At 35.4% G+C, this 20,834-nt stretch overlaps 1 protein-coding gene across 5 annotated transcripts in view; it reads right to left on the bottom strand.

Moving 5' to 3' along the window:
* The window catches only part of KHDRBS2 (KH RNA binding domain containing, signal transduction associated 2), a 445,746-nt gene that overhangs the window by 70,433 nt on the left and 354,479 nt on the right, over positions 1-20,834 (bottom strand). For all 5 annotated transcript variants that reach the window (XR_012628034.1, XR_012628036.1, XR_012628035.1 and 2 more), the window contains exon 7: positions 332-414. Coding sequence is in view for 2 of the 5 variants with exons in the window: in XM_074861784.1 (XP_074717885.1) it covers positions 332-414 (83 nt within the window). In the remaining 3 variants the exon portion in view is untranslated. The remainder of the gene's footprint in view (positions 1-331; positions 415-20,834) is intronic.

Genomic DNA, 20,834 nt, shown 5'->3' on the forward strand with positions numbered 1-20,834 from the left:
TGAGATGCCCTTGACAACTTTGCACTAGTAAAGGAAAAAAAATTGCACAAACAAGTTCAGAATGACATCAGATAGGAAAATGATGTAATCACTTGCTTTTTAAAAAATAATACACTTAATTTACACAGTTTTAAAAGTATAGCTGCTTGCATTTTTGCTTAATATTAATAATTCTGTATATAAACTCTGCCATTATTAGTTTTTGACAGCTTTTGTAACTACTGTGAGATTTTGTAGAATTTAATGTGGAAAATAAACCAGGAAATTTACATGAAAAGCTAAGAGAAAAAAAGCATTCTTTGAAAATTAATGTAAAATTACAAATGCTTACCTTTGTGTTTGGGTGGCATAACTGTTATCATATGCCTCATAGCTTGGATCATCATAGTCACCCCCATATCCATCATCGTATCCCTAAGGGAAAAATAGAACACCACAGCTTAGAAGAGTGATAAATCAAAGCATATTATCAAGCTGTCACAGTAACTTGCATCAGCATATATGTGTCTTGTTTGCCCAGTGTTATGTAAAGCACTCAGCCTACTGATGAGGACTGTGAATCATGAAGAACAACCTGTACATTGCAAGGGTAAAGAAATCAGTTACTCATTTAAGAATTCAGTTTATTAATTGATAAACTGTGGTATAGTCCAAACTACAGTGCTTTGGTGGGATCTATGTAGAATACAGATGAATGATAATGAAAACAATAATTTCCTAGCAATTTGTTATAGAAATGGTTCCATAAATAGCTATAGGTGAAATGAACATATGGCAGGAAAATTGTATTGACTGTACAACATTATTAAGAATGTTATTGGGATAAGATCATACTATTCAGTCTATTTAAGAAAAAGCCACCAAACAACCTGTGAGAAACAATATTTGGGCATGTTTGTAAAGGAAGTAATGGGTTATGATTTTTATAAATAACTTACAGTAAGCACCTTTTCCTTCACTGAACATCCCACTCTTTTTAAAAGCATGCTTTTCTGTGACAAGTTAATGAACACTTTAATACAGGTTCCTCCCATCTAACTTGAGGGTTCTAATTCTAACTGAAGGGCTCAGACAACTGCTCCGTCTGCCTAAGCTAGAGAGACACAAGTTAACTTTAGAAGGTGGTTCAGTTTGTCTAATGACTGAATTGTCTGCTGAGGGAGCCATGGGCAATTACGATCCATTGTAGTTGCCTCTGAACCAAAGAGTGCTCAGGAACCAGATAATAAATAAATAAAGAGATTATACAGGAGATAACTTTTGATATGTTCTTTTCATATGACAGGATAACACAGTAGGCAAGAAATGCTGTATGGAAACTTTTTTTTTCTCTATAAATTTTGGGAGCCAATATTTTTAGTTAAATAGAAACTGAACATTTCGTAGTCACAAGAAAATTTGCCTGTTATGGGAAGTGCTAAAGGAACTAGGGACCTTAAAAATCTTTGACTTAATATCAATTACGGCAGAAGGCACCCCCCCACAAGCTATGCAAAGTTTCGTTAGGTTGGGGTAGACGGGACAGCATGAGGCAGTTCCAAAATAACAGCAGTCCCATAAACAATCACTCTGCTACACCATCATAACCATGCAAACTACAGTGTTAAGTTTGGTACTTCATTATTTCTGCTCGTTAAACTCCATAATGGTTTTGAACTGGACTTCACTGGTACTCAACGATTTAAAGAAAACATTCAAAGGAGGAAACATTCAGTTATGTCTCCTTCAGTCAAGCATATTAAATTTGCCTGTCCTTCTGGTCTCCTGCCCAGCAGTGAGGGTGAGTGTGGATTCCAGGTGGGAAACTTCCCCCCTGGGGTGCTGCATGGGCTGAAGGAAGGACAGGACTTTGGATGGTGACTCCACTTCTCAGGCACCAGCATCAGCTTGCAGTGAGGGAAAGCTTTTCTGGACAGGAGGGAGACTCCCATTTTGAGACTGCAGAATGGCCTCCCCCAGAATCTGAAGTCTACACACACCTTGTCATCTTCCATTTTAGGTGGAAGTGCACCAGTTTGACTTGCCTTCATTAGTATAAACTCATAGGGAAAAGTACAGTTAAGTACATATCCCTGCAGACTACAGTGATGTATTTAACATTATATAGCTAAATACACAATCTTGCTTCTGGGGACAGGATGAGAGAAACAATGAACCACAGGAGACAAATGCTAGTCACATCGATTAGTATGCTACTGGGCAGGATCCTGCTACTGTGAAGATGAGAGTGATCCAAGTTCCTATATAAAGATGAATAGCTGGAGGAAAGACATTTCAGCATGCTTACGCACCATATAAGAGAACAGGAAAAGCAACAATTACAAATTAGCTCTCTTAGTTTCTTGATGCCTGAGGTGGATCAACATTCAGCACCAGCAGGGCAGAGAATACTTGTTCCTATTTGACATTTCTGTGGGTTCATGTTACAGATTTTAACAGCCTCCCTAAAGGCTCAGAGCAGGTCAATACAGTGCAAATGGTTCAAGTGGAATGGTTGGAAAACAGAGACAGAGTTAAAAAGCACAATGTCTTTTTAATAAAAAACAAGTATTTTTGGATAATGTTCTCTTATTTGTGTCAATCCGTATGAGAACTATCTTCTAATCCTACAGGTGAACTATTTATCTAAGGTACATACTAGCATTTTTCCAAAGTTTAATATGGTGTATTGTACCCAGACACCCTTGTCCCAAAGAAGCCTTTAGGCATCTAGAATCGAGATCCAAAATAGCTCCTTTCACATCTTTAAAGTGCCTCAAACTCACTGTCATTTTTCTTCTCTTCAGCTCCCCAGCACCTAAAACTTTAATGTTTGAAAGTATTTCCTGCATGCACATTTTGAGAGATGAAACACCCAGCTCCCATGTAGACTCTGTAAAGACCCAGAAGCTATGAGTTTGAGGATGTTCAAATTCACATATTCTGCGCTATGTGTGTGATGAAGATGGTACTCCCAAGAACAGTTCTGTATAAATCCAGAGACCGGAACCCAGGACACCCTCTCCAAATGCAGTGCAATCTTTTACTTGGCAGTAGTCAGACACCTTCATGCACTCTCTAGGTCTATTGTCTCTATATTAAAAACAAACAAGCAAACCATATTAAACTGATAAACGTTCTGTATATGTATGCTGATAGGAACAGACCTGTCCTCTTAGAGAATCCAAGTTACTAGTGTTGTATCCTCACCTCACTGAAGGAGAAAGGATTGGTTACCCGTGCTGTCAGTGTTTTGAATATGACATTTTTTCTTCCATAATTTCTACAATTTTATTTATTTCACCAGAAATCTTCACATATATATGTATAACACTTAGAATTCTATTCTGCACGTAACGCCTTTTAATTGACGTCTGTGCTTTTCAAGGAGATCTATCTCAGATAAAGCGACTTTGGGCCTGATCTGATCAATCTCTGCCACTGCAGAATCCATCTCCATGTTCATCAGAATATTAGAAAACTTGTATGAAATGTTGATAGGGTCAAGCCACCCAGTTTCAGTGAAGGGGAAGAAAGTGTTGCCCTAAATCTTCAGAGTTCTTTGAAGAGGTTAGTGAGGGTGCAGATAAACGGGGCCCAAGGGAAACAGGTTCCTTTGAACTCCAAAAAGTTACTGACGAGGTTTGATTCTCAAGGCTATCCAAGGAACTGGGGTTGGTTGCCTGGGAAAACTCTTTTCCTGTGTGAGGAGTCTTTTTGCCCATGGTAGCTGCCACCACCATTCAGAAGAAAAAGCTTATATTTAAGGATTATATTTATTATATTTAATTATTTTTAAATTTTATTTTACTTTCTATTTATTTTTATATTTATTTTTTAATATTATTTTTTTCATTATATATAATATTATTGTATTAAATGTTTATATTCAAGTATTTACCAGTCTTTCCCCACAACATGAACATAGGAAAAACTTTTAGAAGAATCTCAGAATAACACATGAAATTAGCATTGGGAACACTCACTTCAGGAGCAAATACGTGCTACTCTACCACTAATAAAGAAAATTATAGTCAGGGGAAAAAGGAGTGCAGAAGAAAAAAGGGATATATTTGGAAAAAAAGGCTTATATTCTACTACTTGAGAAAAAAATAAGTATCAATTTGATTGAACACCCAAGATATCATTGAGAAAGATTTGTTTGATTTATTTAGATTTACTCAAATCCTGTCCAAGTTTCAGATGCTTAAACAAATATTAGAAATACAAACAAAATAATAACTATCATCAGTAAGAAGGGTATCATAATCTAATGCAGTCTGATCTCTTTAAACATGAATTTCCTACTTAAAGTCCTATTTCAAACAATAACAGCCAAATGCACCAAGTTTAAATCACCTCTTAGCCTTAGAAAATAGGGTTTTCACAGCATGCTCTGAAAAACCAGTTGTTTCTCAGTAAAAGGGGCCTTTGCATGGTTTCCACCATTTTCTTCTCCTTGCTTCTGTAAAACTATAAAGGCTGTCTCACTCTCTTTTCTGTTGTGATTTGGCCACATTCATATTTTCTCACACGTCCATATCACCTTAGCTTAGAAGGCTAGAAGCCAGTTGTCTACCACTAACCTAGTGGTAGATTCTCATAAGAATCACAGGGTAGAAATAAAACATTTTGATACGGTCATTCATTCCACATACTTTTGACACCTATTGGAGGACAAGTTGAATTGCTCTCTAAATGAGAACTTTCTTTCCAATGACTATAAAGGGAGCCCGGGACAGATGTATTAGATTTAGATAACTAACCTTTAGGTATGTAAGTTAGTTAATTGTTTGAAGGAATTTATTGCTCAGAGAAAGCTGAGCTTGTAAAAATCAGTGCTGCTAAACTTAATCTTGAAGGAATCTGAGACCCAGAATGCAATCAGAATGCTGTGAATGATCCATGGGGATGGGTGGGCATGTACAAATAGCATCTCAAACAGGTGGCACCCTCATCAGAGATCTCAGGTTAAACAGCCTGGCATGCAACTGACTATACACCCAGAACTCAGGAAATGCTAGCAACTATGGGACATCTTAAATCCAACTTCTTTTACTGTATATGAAACACTAGAGAGGAAATACAGAAATACACCTGGTAAGCATTCTCCTTACAGATGAATGACTCATGCCCTTGGCTAGTCATATAGCCTGTGTGGCTTAACGAATCTTAAATTTTTTCTTGCAAAGAGCATTTAAGGTAATTAAATCATGCCACAAAGAAATGGCAATTTTAACCAAAGTTAAAAGAGATCACAGCTATTATACTTGGACCTGTATACTGTCACCTCCTTCTCTGCTTGTTCCTTTTAAAAAAGCAGCAGATAGTGCCAACATTGTGTGTTCACAACGATTTGTGGCGCTGAGCTGGCTGAGCCTCTCTAGAGTGCTGTAAGGGGGAGGACTTGCCTTCCATCACAGTCATACTCATGAGTTTGGTGATTAGTGCCGAAGTCATTCTAAGATGGGGGCAGCTCTGAGTAGATGTAGAACAACACATATCAATATATTAGTTTTATGTAATTTAGACAAATGACAACTTCTTTCTACTGACTACAAAGAGGAGTAAAAACTGTAATGGCTTTAGATTTGAATTATTCAGTTTGAAAACCTGCACTTAGAGCAAATGAATCTCACTGAAGTACCTGGGAAGTTAGTGTGTGCTGAGCAAGGATTCCCAGAATCGTAATTTATGAATAGAAACTGAAATTCTGACTAAATCATTCCATAAATACGTATGCCTGCTATCATAGCTGGCCTTGGATTCTTCAGCTATACCTCCAGGGTCAGAAGAAAGAGAAACTACATATTACCAGTTTGATGAGGATGATCTATATCCCCTGCACTAGTGAGACCTACCCAGTGTTTTGAAGACGAACTCGAAGACAACTGACATTATATCCATCAAAATGATAAATAGTAGTAATATTGATAAAAATAATGCTGGAATTAAACTGCAAATACTAATCAGTTGAAAAATCAGAGCTCTATGTTATGGATTTCAGAAATGCAATATATGAACTAGAGTCTACCGTGCTGAGACAACCCAGAGTAGATGTGCTTGCCAGAGGCAGTGAAGTAATCTCAACACATTTGACCTCTTAATGAAATCAGTCTTATTCTTCACATACCAGCAATAGGAAACACCTTTATAACTGAATGGTAAAAAATATAGAAGTGAACATTTTTCACATACTCAGGGAAATATAATTGAAATTTCAGTATAATCAGTCACAGAGATTTTGCAAATTCAAAGCAGAGAACATAAATGAGCTATTCATGTCCTCATATTTCAGTGGTTTAAATAAACCTCATGTTGAACAACTAAGGTAATAAGGATGAGTCAAACTAAACAAGTTTACTACCCAGAAGTCCTAAAATTGATTGTACACAAGATAAAGATAGGGCAGGGACCACTGAAGCAAATAGCTGTGCAGTGGCAAAGTAGTCACAGTAAAACAGAAACTCAGATACTTCAAGAAATTGATATGTACTCTCCTAAATGTAGGTTTCTTCATTTTTTCCCCCTATTTTTTTCTGTAATTTTTCAACTAAATGCAAAATGAATGAATAACATCTAAAATACATTTTGGTGTACTGAAAAAGAAAATCAGAATGGAATGAAAATGTAAAAGAAAATCTAATAGAAATTAGACTTTTCTTATTCCTTCTATATTTGCAAGTCTGTAGCCTACAGCATAATTTGCTGCCACAATTATTACACTACAACATTCATCTAACATCTTTATTTCTTCAAATCCTTCTGTTAGCTCTCCTATGCTCATGAAGTCACATTAAAACTTCTAATATATGTGTCAAAGCTCTGTATAATCAGCTGCTGTTTACATCCATTTGTTGTACTTTCCCTGTCCCCTAACCATCAGTACTGAAACCATTTCCTCTCCCATTTCACTTCTGTGTTTTTTTCTCATATTGCGTCTCCTTATGGAATAGCATCCTAACCTCAGTGTCACTCCTTTACTCAGTTCCCATTGCACAGGAATGTCTCACAGAAACATCTCTTTCTTCCAATATTAATATTATTTTAGTAAATATTATTTTAATAAAATATTCCAATGTATCTTATTTGTGTATCTGCAATGAATTGCATTTTTGCACTTGTCTATGATTCTGAGATCCCTGAAGAAAGCTTTTTTTAATTGTTACTTTTACTTGTCATGATTTAACTCCAGCCAGCAACTAAGCACCACACAGCCTCTCACTCATCCCCCACCAGTGGGATGGGGGAGACAATTGGCAGAGTTAAAATGAGAAAACTTGTGGTTTGAGATAAGAACAGTTTAATAGTTAAAATAAAATAAAATAAAATAATAATAAATTGTAACAAAAAGAGAGAGAAATAAAACCCAAGAAAAACAAGTAATGCAAATGAAAAACAATTGCTCACAACCAACTGACTGATTCCCAGCCTGTTCCTGAGCAGTGTCTCCCTGGTCAGCTTTCCCCCCAGTTTATATGCTGAGCATGACATCATACAGTATGGAATATCCCTTTGGCCAGTTTGGCCCAGCTGTCCTGCCTGTGTCCCCTCCCAGCTTCTTTTCCTCTGTCCCCCCCTACCTCCTCTCTGGCAGAGCAGCATGAGAAGCTGAAAAGTCCTTGACTTAGTGTAAGCACTGCTCAGCAACAACATCAGTCTGTTATCAACATTATTCTTATACAAAATCCAAAACACAGCACTGTACCAGCTACTAGAAAGAAAATGAACTCCATCCCAGCTGAAACCAGGACATTACTGATGACTTGTACTGCTTTACATAGTACTTGAGTGATAATATATTACAGTAGCAAGTTGCACTGGAGACAATATATCACAGAAGTGGCATTTAAATGAAAGATTTATTTTCCCTGTGAACTGAAATGAATAGAGTAGAAAGCAGCCTTCGACTGCTAAGGGCGGATGGGCTGTAATACACCCACTATTGGTTTTAATCTCTTTATCATATCTAGTATTTCTCTTTCCAAAATTTCAAGCAAAGCAGATGGTTAACTTCTTGTGCATCCCGATGCTCCCCCAGCTGTATAATCAATAGATGGAGCTGACATAAAATCTGTCCATGGAGCAGTAAGGCTTCTTGTATCATAGATACAGAAATCATTACAAGTATCTACTGAAGACTGACAGCTCTTCTGTCTGAGTTTAGCAACTTATTGATGGTTTAAAGCATTTCACAATGGTTTGGCTTGCTAGACACAATGCCTTAAAAGTAAACCATGTCAAACTTAAATAAGCTTTATAATAATCCAGGAAATGAAATTTCCAGGTCTTGGATGGTTGGGAATTCCAAGGAATTGTCCTTTTTATTTTCAAACCCTTGAAAACTAGACCACAGGATTGTACATCTTGGAGCCTGTAAATGTGCAAGCAAATGTTGAGGTACTAGCAAAGAGCAGAAATGTTTTGATAGGTGCTTTACAGGACCTTGAATTGCATTTAATTTTAAATCAAATTTCACTCTGATGTATTATTAATGCTGAAAGTAGGCAGATTAAATACAACTTGGCCAAATGCAAGATAATGTGCTCTAGTAGATACATCCTCAAATTCTACAAACTGCTCATGTCTCTGAATTTACACAATTCCCTCAGGAAAAGACTTGTAGGAGTCATCATGATTAACAGCTAAGAGATCTGTCAAATTTTACTGCAGCATTAAAACAAAAAGCTTCACAAAAATAGGCTTGTATTTTCTATGTCAAGAAAAGAAAATATGTAGGTTAATTTTATGTGCAATCCCATTGTTTTTAATACATTTTAATTCTCTATTTAAATATATTTAATCAGTAAAGATACCATGAATTAGTAATACATAACAATAACAAAACTTCATAGTGGAATTAGAGACAAAATTGTTTAAAGTGCTCAAAACACAGGGCAAATAAAGATGTATTTATTTATTAGGCCTGAGGCAGGTCTGCATAAGAGCTCAGGAATTCTTAATGTTGGAATCTTTATATCCTAATCTTTGCCAGACACCCCACACCTTTTACATAAATTACATCTCTTGCTGAATCAAATTCCAATTGTCCTAGATTGTTACAAAGATAGTGTATCACACATTTCCTAGAATCTAATTTTGTAGAAATATATTTCTGAACATAAATTTGGACAATGAATATTAAATTATCTTGTTTATATAATTTATGCATTTTGCATAATTTTTTATTCTTTACATAAACATTTTATCGCTTATATTTATTTTTCTTACCTTACAAAAGACCATACATCAGTATTTAGAAGACATAATAATGGTAATCCTTATTTGGCAGTGTTTTAAGGTTAGTATTTCACCAGTTCTATGATAGCTTTGATTTAATTTTTGAAGTTGCAACCTGAATAGTGCATCTCATCAATTTATATATTTGAATTGATCAAACTTTTTTTTTCATTCAATCTTAAATTTTGAAGGTTGACATAATGAAACTTACTGTAAAAAATATAGGTAAATTTTAAAAGTTATGAAAATTAATCTAGTACTAGGGAAACTAAATGTTAAGTTGATATCAGTTGCAGAAAAGTTAAAGTCTTTTTTTCTGCTTATGACAATGATTAAACTTATTATACAAGTGCTGCTTACCATGAATGCAGCAGTGTTTGCACTGCTGCTAATCACATTCAAACAAAAATGTTCCTGGAAATTCTTCTTGGTACTGTACAGGGATAAAAAATAAAGTGCCTTCTCACAGCATCTTCTTAACTCTAATATTTCATTTTCTAACAGATATTGTCAGACTAGGAAATATGGCTTAGCATGATATATAAAATGCAAGGAGTAGAGGTAATGCAGAATCTTCTTCTTGGTTTTTAAAGATGTGTAAGAAGAATGAACTTAACTAGCACCATCTTGTACAGGAATTATTCCAGAAAGGCCAGGTATAATTAAAAGCAAACATGTAGAATATGATGGGACTATTCATTTGTGAATATAATAATGAGCAAAACAGTAAAAAGTGGTTGATACTTATTGAGATACTTAGAGGTAGTCTTTAAATTGTTATTCCCTCAAATTTGAGCACGCAATTAGAGAAATTAGGGATGGAAAAGAACAGTTCATCTATTAGGAGCTCCTGTCAAATATGATTGCCCCTTTCAGCACATTTTCTAGTGTTTTCTCTAATCAAATTCTAAATATTGCCAGTAGTAGGGATTCCACCATTTCTCTTGGGAGACTGCCTGACAGCCTAATAATCTTTGTGTCAGACACCTCTGCTAAATTTATCCCATACAACTAAATATATCTCACTGTACCAGTATTCTCAGTATTCTCCAATGTCTGTGTTATATTCTTCCATTTTCTTTTTAAAATAATTCAAATATAAATGTTCACAGTCAAAAGCAACAGTGACATAGACAAAGATCAGCAGGGAGCACAGCAACAAGTCAGAACCCCCAAATCTTCATGTCAAATACTATGACTAGCCCCATAAAGTGCAAGCCTTCTAACACAAGTGGCTCTCAGGTGGTGATAGATGACCTGCCTGAATTAAATCCTTAAAAGTCTGATGGAATTTTATTGCATTAAACTCCACCTAGAAAGTTGCAGGAAGTCCGTACAGGCCTCAGAATATGCTTTTCATAGCAAGACTCTCAGCTTAGTCCAGTAATGCAGATATGGATTACAGTAACAAAATCCGTATTAAATAGAGAATGAAAATCCTGTTATTATGTATGGTATATTCCTAGACTCTGGTACAGCCTTACTGTTGTGCTGCAAACAGGGATGCATCATGATCCCAGATTGTAGCAAGACACAAGAAAGAAGGAGGAATAGGAAGAACAGTTTCCCTTACTGAATGCTACACTCTTTCCACCATGCAGCTGTAATTGCTTTTGTCTAGCTTAGTCTTAACCTGCTGGCTATCATTCATGGTTGAAAACTCAGAAAATGGACTGTATATTTGATACATTAACTGAGTTAGTTAAGTGTATTAAAGATACAGAATCAGGTAAAATTCTTCTAATTCTAAAATTCTCTGCTATTTCTTCTAATGCTCACCAAGGAATAAAAAGAAAGAAAAAGCATAAGAAAAGGTAAAAAAGGCCAACAGCCCTGCTCATTGTGAGTCTATTTGTCTCAGAATAGCGATTCTGATCTTTTCTGACACAGCCTGTCAACAAATGAAGAACAAAAAATGATTAAAAATATTGATAGACTGCCAATCAGCCCAGTTAATACTAGTGCTGATTTTAATTTACCATATAGGAGCAGTAGTTCATATCTAATAATACCTCTTCTACTCTAAAAACTGCAGTGGAGACATAAAAAGCAGAGTTCAACAACCTTCTCAAGCGTGTCTAGGGCTGAGTTCCCAAAGCTGTACAGACCGTCCTGGGCCATGACTGCTTCAGACACTGTGCAGTCTACCGATGGTGTCCAACACTGTAATTGCAAATGGACCTGGAGAATCTCAACGTTTCTTTTAGTCCATCTTGTTAGCTTGCAATTTAATTTTTATTGATATATCTCAATTTGTTTTTAACTACTTATTTTATTGTATTTACCAGTGAAAAATTAACAAAATGTTGAATATAGGAACATTTTAACATGCACTGATTCATAGAAAGCATAATCGTACCAAATCCATTGTTCTACTTTACACTCACCAATGTTTTGGAAAAGTTGCCATTCTAGATTTTGATGAGTTCCTATAAACCAAGGTTTCTAGCTGACCACTGCAATCATAACATCCGATATAGTTATAAAAATGCTTTGCACCATGGAAATCAAAGTTTTTGTAAGAAACAGGGTCTTCTATTGTACACCATATATTAATACATTAAGGAATATATTCATATAAATTCATATACATACATATATACACACATGGGCACCTATCTTGCTCTTGGATAACAGCAATATTTGCATCCCTTTCATTCAGTTGAGTTGTATGAGCGTATATAGTTTTGAGGCTCACTAAAAAGATGGAAGGCAGAAAGTTATGTTCACTATAACTTAAATCTCCGGTGAGAAGTACTTTCTAGTTCCTCTTTTTAACAACTATATTAGATAAATAGTGTCAAATGTGACGGCTGACTACTTTCTAAAAGAGAAAAATGTTTGAAGAGATTATTCTCTGGCCATAGAAGTGTAAGCACAATATAGATTGCAGGGAACATCTGACTAACGCATTTGAAATCTTGTGCTGTTCCTGGTTTTTTGAATGAATAAATTTTGCTGTCATTCCTTAGAAGTTCTCACTGAGCTTAGAACCCTTTTAGCTCCACATTTGGCATTGAACATAATTTTCTGTGATTTTAGATCTTCAGTAGTTTAAATTTTAAATCTTGCATGCCCAATCAGTCTGCATTAACCTTCTAGGGAGAACTATGTGTCATCCCATCCCTGCCCTGCAACACATACAAATATACACACATGAGCAGAAACGAAAGCAATTCCCACACAAAACAATTCTGTTGTCTCTCCATTTTTCTAGAAAAAAACCAAGATTTTTACAAAAAGAAGCTTTCCATCATGACCTGCCACTCAGGCTGTATCCTCAGTTATTATATTTCCCTGTATGCCATAAAAGACTCTTAGCTTTAACCTTTGTTTCTTTTTATGAAGGCAATTTCCAGATTTTTTTTTTTTTTTTTTTTTTAATACAGAGACGTTTTAATGATATAAAATACAGATTGCAATATATCTTAATTCTACTTCAGGAAAAGAAAATAGTGCAATGGAATGAAAAGATAGAACTTGTTAATTATCATCTCTTTTTAAACCTTGTTTCAGCACTTTACACACCTTTATTTTGTTTATGTCATGATAATACCTTGTCCTGGATAAGACAAAAATCTACTTGTGTCTCAGGTCTTCTTTGTTTTAAAGGGCAAGAATGTTAAAAGGAATTTTTAAATTGAATTCTTTGAAATTTATAACAGGTCTTAGGCAGCAAGTTCAAAAAGCCACTATGCCAGTTTTGGAATTTCTGAAGGATGCTGTGTTCATAGCTAAATAAGAAAGTCAAAGAGGAAAAGTTGGCATTTATTCAAGCAGAAAAGGAGAATCATATGGATACATTTTTTCTCTATCAGTTCAGAGAAGAAGCCAACTAACTCTTAGACTCTGCTTGAATATTTAAAAAATGAGCAGAAGGTTATTCTCATCTTACAAGGTCTAATGACAGAGATTGAAGATTCTGTCATTATTCTTTAAAGTCTCAAAATTTTCTAAAAAGAGATTGTTCATGCTGGTAATGTTTCATCACTAACTTTTCAGCTGGTAGACCAATATTCTTCAATGGCAGTATTATCTCCTCATTGGCATGTCCTTGTTCTGTTAATGCACTGGAGAAAATAAAGATGCCAATTTTACTGTGATTGTAATGGTCAATGACTCAGGAATCCATGTAAAAAAAAATCTCTGTGATTCACAGAGGTGGTGTCAGCACATTATACAGTGCTTCATTACAGTATTCAGTTGGGTTTTGAAACAGAAAATCCATGGGATAAAGGGTTTTGTGGTTTTTTTTTTTTTTTCCCTACCCAAGACTAGGAGTTAGTCTAGTGTAAAAATATATACATGATAACATAACAGCAAAATGTTACTTAAAATAATTAAAAAATGTACTTTAGTTATCTTTCTCTACTTTTTTTTTGTTTAATAAGCTTTCTGTTGCATAAGTTCGTAAAACTTGATTCTAAATGCTGAAGATACCAACACACTGAAGGAAATAAATACATTAAAATATATTTGCTGACTGCAACAAATTGCTCACTTCGGGGGATATGGATTGAAAGGAAGTTGACTCTTTTTGTGACTAGTGATTCTCTGCATTCCAATTTATCATAAGAAATATCCAAGTCAGGCTCATGAAAATATGACACCTCTGAGTCCGATCATGCTGAGTCCAAGGACTCTACTTGGAAGAGGCTGGACTAGATCAGCAAAACAATAGCTGTGGTCTTAAAAAAAGCAATCTCCACTAGAATCTCACTCTGTTAATGCATCTAAGAAGCAAAAGAAGCTGACTTAACACTAATGCTGATTTCTCACAATGTATCCCTCTTAAAATATAAAAAATGAAGCTCTTGTCCTGACTTCCATATTTCTGTACATACCAGTAGCGATCCAAGAACATAGATTTCAATAAGGTGTACTGAATACTGACTTGTCTATTTAGCATTAATATTAAATAGGAACTAAGTCACTGGGGCTAGCAGTATTTATTCGCTTGGTAAAATGTTTGGAGATGTGTCAGTAAAGTGTGATCGATAAACTCCTGAGCATCACCCTGCACATCTGGGAAGCCTAGAACCTTGCTTAGAATTATAAAATGTAGGAAGGACATTTACAGCACTTAATTGCAAGCATCACTGAAATAATACTAAATTATTAATATTCAAATAAACATTAAGGGTTGCATCACTGGTGATCAAAAGCCAGCACTCAGTTTTTAAATTGTAGTCACCTTGCCAGTTGAAGAAAGCTGTATTTTAGTTTTGACCTTGAGGCAGATTGATGAATATATTTGCAGTCAGCAGAGAAGTGAAAATGAGAGCAGCCAGACATAACTGAACACATTCCTTGTAAAAATTAAAAGCAATATTCTTCCATTTTGCCATCTGTAGTGTCTGATCCAAGGGGTTCTTTTATTTCCAGATGTTCAGTGGAGAAGTTGAATATAATGAACAACATAGTGACTTGCTAATACAGTTAGGTTTATTTAAGAAAAAAAGTGATATGAAAAAAATTAGATTGAAGTCCATTTTGATAAACACCAAAATTTTCTTCTTTGAAAGAGGTCTTTCTCATCAGTGACTGCCTGAAGTCAAAAGCACAATTTGGTGGAGTTGTCTAGTTTAAGACTATCTCATTTTGGTGCCAATGTGAGAACTAAGTGCCTCACATCTGACCATAGGGCAGATATTGAGAGCTCAATTCAGCAGCTGCACATATTTATCTACTGTCATTTTAGACATCCTAACATATCCTGGATTTTGCCTCCCAGTCCAGCAGGGCAGAGGTCTCTCCTAAGTCCTCTGTGATATTGTTCATTCTCTGTGGATGTCTTCAAGGCTATAGGGTCCTCAAATGACCTTAGAACTGTGCCCAGGCAGCCCAACAGAACCTGAATTGTGAGATTTACTTTAGATGAAGGGTGTAGCTACATTGTGAGCCAGCAGTGTGCCCAGGTGGCCAAGAAGGCCAATGGCATCCTGGCTTGTATCAGAAATAGCGTGGCCAGCAGTGACACGAAGGTGATCTTGTCCCTGTACTCGGCACTGGTGAGGCCGCACCTCGATTACTGTGTTCAGTTTTGGGCCCTTCTCTACAAAAAGGATATTGAATTACTTGAGCGTGTCCAGAGGAGGGCAACGAAGCTGGTGAAGGGTCTGGAGCACATGTCGTACGAGGAGCGGCTGAGGGAACTGGGGTTGTTTAGTTTGGAGAAGAGGAGGCTGAGGGGAGACCTCATCGCCCTCTACAACTACCTGAAAGGAGGTTGCAGAGAACTGGGGATGAGTCTCTTTAACCAAGTAACAAGCGATAGGACAAGAGGTAATGGCCTCAAGTTGTGGCAGGGAAGGTTTAGACTGATATTCAGAAGCATTTCTTTACAGAACGGGTTGTTAGGCGTTGGAATGGGCTGCCCAGGGAGGTGGTGGAGTCCCCATCCCTGGAGGTGTTTAAGAGTAGGGTTGACATGGTGCTTAAGGATATGGTGTAGTTGGGAACTGTCAGTGTTATGTTAACGGTTGGACTAGGTGATCTTCAAGGTCCTTTCCAACCTAGATGATTCTGTGATCAGTGTTTTGAGCTGGGAGCTGTCTTAAGCACTGATCCCCCAAAACTGAGGCTAACTGCCAATATGTCTGACGTCTCGAAGCACCTAAGATTTTGAGATATATATTCCTAAAACTCTTCTTCCGGGCAGGCTCGTAGCTGCTTCAATCTTGGCAGAACGGAACAACTCAACAACTGTATACTACTAATGCCTAATTAGTATCCACTAAATAGAAGTTCTCCACTTATCATCCAGCAAGGTTTTGAGCCAGTTGGCGTGTTCCAGGAATATCTAATGCATACATCCATGATCAGTCTGCCCACAAAACACAGTTGATACCACTTCTGTCTTTCCAAAAGAGCACAATACCACAACCCTCCAGTGAAATGCCAAACCTGGTTCAATAACTATTTCAGCCTGAAGCTACATTTCTAATGAGAATAGCTATTGCAACAAATAGACTTTAAGCTATTTCATGATATTGGCACTCTTAACTAGTTGATTTTTTTCCATTTTTAAAGATTAATTTGGGAAAGAGAGGTTGCCAGAGAAAGCATGAATATCCAAATTTGGTTTTGGGACATACTCTTGGAGAAGAAAGTTTTAGATTGCAATCCATGGTCTAGTAATTACTCTGAGTTTTATTATTTTACAACATTTTAACACCCCTAGAGAAGAAACAAATCACTGAGGTAAAATTTTCTGTTCTCCTCTATTGGCATTTTATAAGAAAGACATAGCTCCTCTTTATTCCTTAGTTTTCTAGCTGCAGAAGAAGATTCAGGGCTCTAAATCATAATTATTCCTAATGGACTTCATAAATAGATACTTATACCTATTTATTTATAACTGAGCAAAATTCAAGCATGCTATATAAAGTTCCTTTAATGTTGCAATTGGGATGTTAACCACAGTATTTTAACATAGAAAAATTTTGGAAATAGCAATCTTTTAAGGTTCTTGATTTCCATCATCCAAATACCTTTGAATCTAAGATGTAAATGTTGGTGTTTAATTACATAGTATCTCTGTAAAGGTTTTGTTTGTTTACAGATAATCTTCTAACTGTCTTTTGGAATGTTAATTTCACAAAGAGGAGAAATACTTCACATTTTGTTTTTGCTTTCCCTTCTAATGAGAAAGCAAAAGCAAAAACCACTGCATATATCTGTTTCCTGAACCAGCTTCTCTGCTTTTCATAGCAACTAGCATTGATCACAGAAATGACAAGTAGAAGAGAAAAATACTTTTCAGCATGACTAATCTGTCTCCTGGATTATTCAATCCATGTGGTAGAAATGTCATTGTCCGTATATTTTTATAAAGTTACAGCATGTGAACAAAAGTTATCCGCTGAGCTAAGTCTAGTTCCTCCTTAAAACAGTGGTAAAACTCTCATGGACTTCAGTGGCATCAAAATCAGAAAAACAAGTGGGAATTTTTAAAATTTTTAAATCTGGGAAATGTAACTGTAGATATTAATTCAGAAATTAAAAAATATGTTATACTCCAGTTGCCATTATTTATAACAAAAACTATTGTATTAATAATATAAATAATTATACTGATTCTGTTTAATGTATTATTCAACTTTCAAGCAAACCTGTGATATAACTAATTATCACTATCCCTGTTATACAGGTAACAGAATTTAGAAGTGTTAATGTAATTAACATGCTGAAAATCAAACTGAAAATCTGTGCCAGAACAATGAAAAAAACCTCAGAATTACTTGGATCACGTCACCACCATCCTAAATGGTATGTCATTTCTTGCTCAGATCAGTTTTAAGAGCAGATTAGATATTGATGCTATTGGAAAGACTATTTTGTAAACCTTTTATAAATATCTTTTCAAACATCTTCACCAACTTAAACACTTTAAGATCCATGATTAGAAGTCCACAGCCAACAATAACAGGTTTATATCACCTTAGAACATGCAACTTAGTGTTGCAAAAAAGATGTTTTAAAATTGCACTGAAATATATTTCTATCCTGATGAGCTTAATGGTGTGGCTTTGTTCATTACAGTCTACCCTCATATGACTTTCCCATTATCTCATAACACTTGATGAATTTTCAAACTTATTCTTTAGGTTTTTAACAGTTTTAAGCTAACTTGACAGACATACTATTCTTTTGCTTTGTCAAAACATTTCCTCATCTGATTTCACTAGCACATGAAAGGTGTAGGCTGCCCTTCAGACCTTCATTTAACGTTCTTTCATCACACATTTATAACAGCGCAACAAAAAATGAGTAAGATTGCAAGATGATCAAAAATGTTTGTATACTTAGTGATGCCCATCAGTGTGTCTGAGAGCTGACAGCGTAGCTCAAAATAATTATTTGAAGGAAAAATTTAACCTTTCTGTTTTTGAGGAAATTATGATTTACCTAAATATATCTGTATTTGAAAATAGGTGGGGGTTTTTGTGTCTTTTGGTTTTTTTTTTTTTTTTTTTTTTTTAAAAAAATTATTTCATCCAAAGGGAATGATAATGAAGAGTCCTCTGACAATACTGTGATTACTGTCACTTTTTATCTGTATTTTATGACTACAACCAGGATTGAGACAGCAGCACTGATATACATACATCTGAAATTTGCTTGCTCTAAACACTTACTTATACATACACTTTAAAATTAAATTTGAGAGGGTAGTCATATGAAATGTGTTCAGAAACAGCCTGTGTAGAACTTTCAGCTTGTTTCTTACCCTAACACTTGTATTTGGTTAGTATTTTTAAAAGTCAGGATTATTGCTTAATTCTTTTTTCCATTTCCATTAAAATATTATTTCATTTTGAGGTTTTGTTTGCTTCTTTAGATTTTTCTCTGTGTGCGTTTTAGATTAACACCTTTTGTAATGCTACACTTTTCTACTTAGAAAATACTATCAAGAGAGTTTATAGGTCTTCTGATGTATATCCAACCATTCCTGATGGATGCTGGCACAAAAGTAAACAAGCAACACAAAGAAAATCAAGGCAGCATACAATGAAAAACTGAAATGTCTTCAAAATTTACCAGAAGTTGAAATAAAATGATACTTGTATTTTGATTTAGGCACAATAAATTTTTACAATAAAATGAAGTTTTGCAGTCAAATTTTCCTTTCAGAAGCGTGAAACCTTCCCCTTGAAATTAAGAACCTTCTGTGAAAACATATGACTGAAAGCTGGTCTTTCTTAAGAATGACTACTAGACATGTATGCATGCAAGTTAGAACAACTTTCAAAGAAATTTGTTAAAGTATTTGCAAAAATTAATTTACTACGTTACACTTACTAGTATCCACTAGTCAAATTTCTTTATTTCAAATTCAAAGGCACATTGACCATCTGATTTTTTTAGTCTTTTCATAATGAATTAGATTTAAAACAACATGGACTACTTGAATAACACAGGCTCCACAGTGAATAAATATATATAGAAAAAAAATTCCCTATGTAAGAAGTGTGATAGTCAAGAAAAGGAACTAAAGAAAGCCTTCAAGTATTTTAAGTCTCAGAGAGGACATGGCTAGAGCCTCACTGTTGGAAGGAGATGCTCTGTGCTGGAGGTGCTACACCTCTGAGGGGACTGAAGCTGCAGGCACCCCACCCTGGTGCAGGGAGAGCCTCAAGGGACTGCAGCCCATGGGCAACCCATGCCAGGGCAGAAGAGAAGAAGCAAGGAGCAGCAGAAGAAAACAAGTAAGAAGAACTGAAGATTAGAAAGAAAGTAACCACCATTTCTTATGGATTACACTGCAATTACCAAAGATTCCTCAAGGAAGTCAGTCATCCTCATGAGAAAGAATCATCTTCAAACTGTAAAATATCCTAAATGTATTCTTCTTTACATTTTGCTGTTATAATGATTTCCTTTCTTCTTCAAAGAGCACTTTGTACTCTTCTCTTTAGTCATAAGCACCTTAGGGAGCCATTTAAAAATAAAACCTACAAATAATAATTTTGCTAATCAATATTGGTAAGCCAGGAAGATATTTCTTGTATATAATCTTCATCACCATCACATAAAATAGAGCAAGATAAGAAAAAAAAAATGGTGCTAGCATTTAAATGTAAAAGTTAGAATAAACAGAAAGATACATTCAAATTACAAAGCTGTTGCTTTAAGGAAAGTTCCAATAGAAACATCAATCCAGCAGTTAGCTATGCTACAGATGACCAGTGTCCCTGTTAAAAAAATAATGTATAATTCCTGTTGGTGTCTCCCCTGCATTGTTCCAGCCATTCGATCCAAATAAGTCTCAAAGTACTACTTTTCCAGGTTAAAAGGACATCAAATCCAATTTCTCTTTTTACATAGTTTCTTTCGAAAAACTTAAATTGTAACCTCTTGTGCTAGGTGCTTATTAATAAAAATCATTTATCTTGGAAACATTCTACCCTGTAGAGTCTGTGTTTACAATGAACAATAGGATGCTTGTCTTCTTCATTGCAAATTTAATTTAAGATCTGCGGTGAACAAGTCTGTCAAAAGCTTAAAAAATTGATTTGCATTTTAAGATAGAAAGTTTAGGAGAAGAGATGAAGGTAACAACCCAAGGAGTCTGGAGAAAGCAGAAGTCTGTAGGATTTAAGTTTGTGAAGCAGAACCACAGAATCAGAATCATTTAGGTTGGAAAAGACCTTTAAGATCATCACAAAACAAAAATGAAAAGATCTGGAAACTTAAAATGAAAAACACAAGACTAATTTCTAGCCTTTTATTCAATTAAATAGTGGAAGTGATGTTAAAAATCTCACAAACAAAGAAAAATCAAGGGCTACATCTCACCCCAAAGGCCTTAGAGCTAGATTTCAGAAGATATTTAAGCACTAACACTACTGATTAATACTAATCACGATGAATACAAGGGGTGTTAGTGTCTCTGTGGATGTCAGTTAAAAAACAACACAAGAACTCTTCTGAAAAAGTGGTCTGCTTGAGAAAAACCATCTTCAAAAGCAATCTATGCCATGATGTTTTGTGGTATGGAAACCATGTACTTAGGTTTCAGCAGAGATAATAACCACCAAAGGTAGGTATTATTTTTTCAAAATTCCTGTGTGCCAAGCCAAGGTGCTGATAAGGTGCATAGTGGTTGTATG

The sequence above is a fragment of the Strix uralensis genome, chromosome 3 (assembly GCF_047716275.1).
Source record: "Strix uralensis isolate ZFMK-TIS-50842 chromosome 3, bStrUra1, whole genome shotgun sequence".
NCBI classification, from domain to species: domain Eukaryota; kingdom Metazoa; phylum Chordata; class Aves; order Strigiformes; family Strigidae; genus Strix; species Strix uralensis.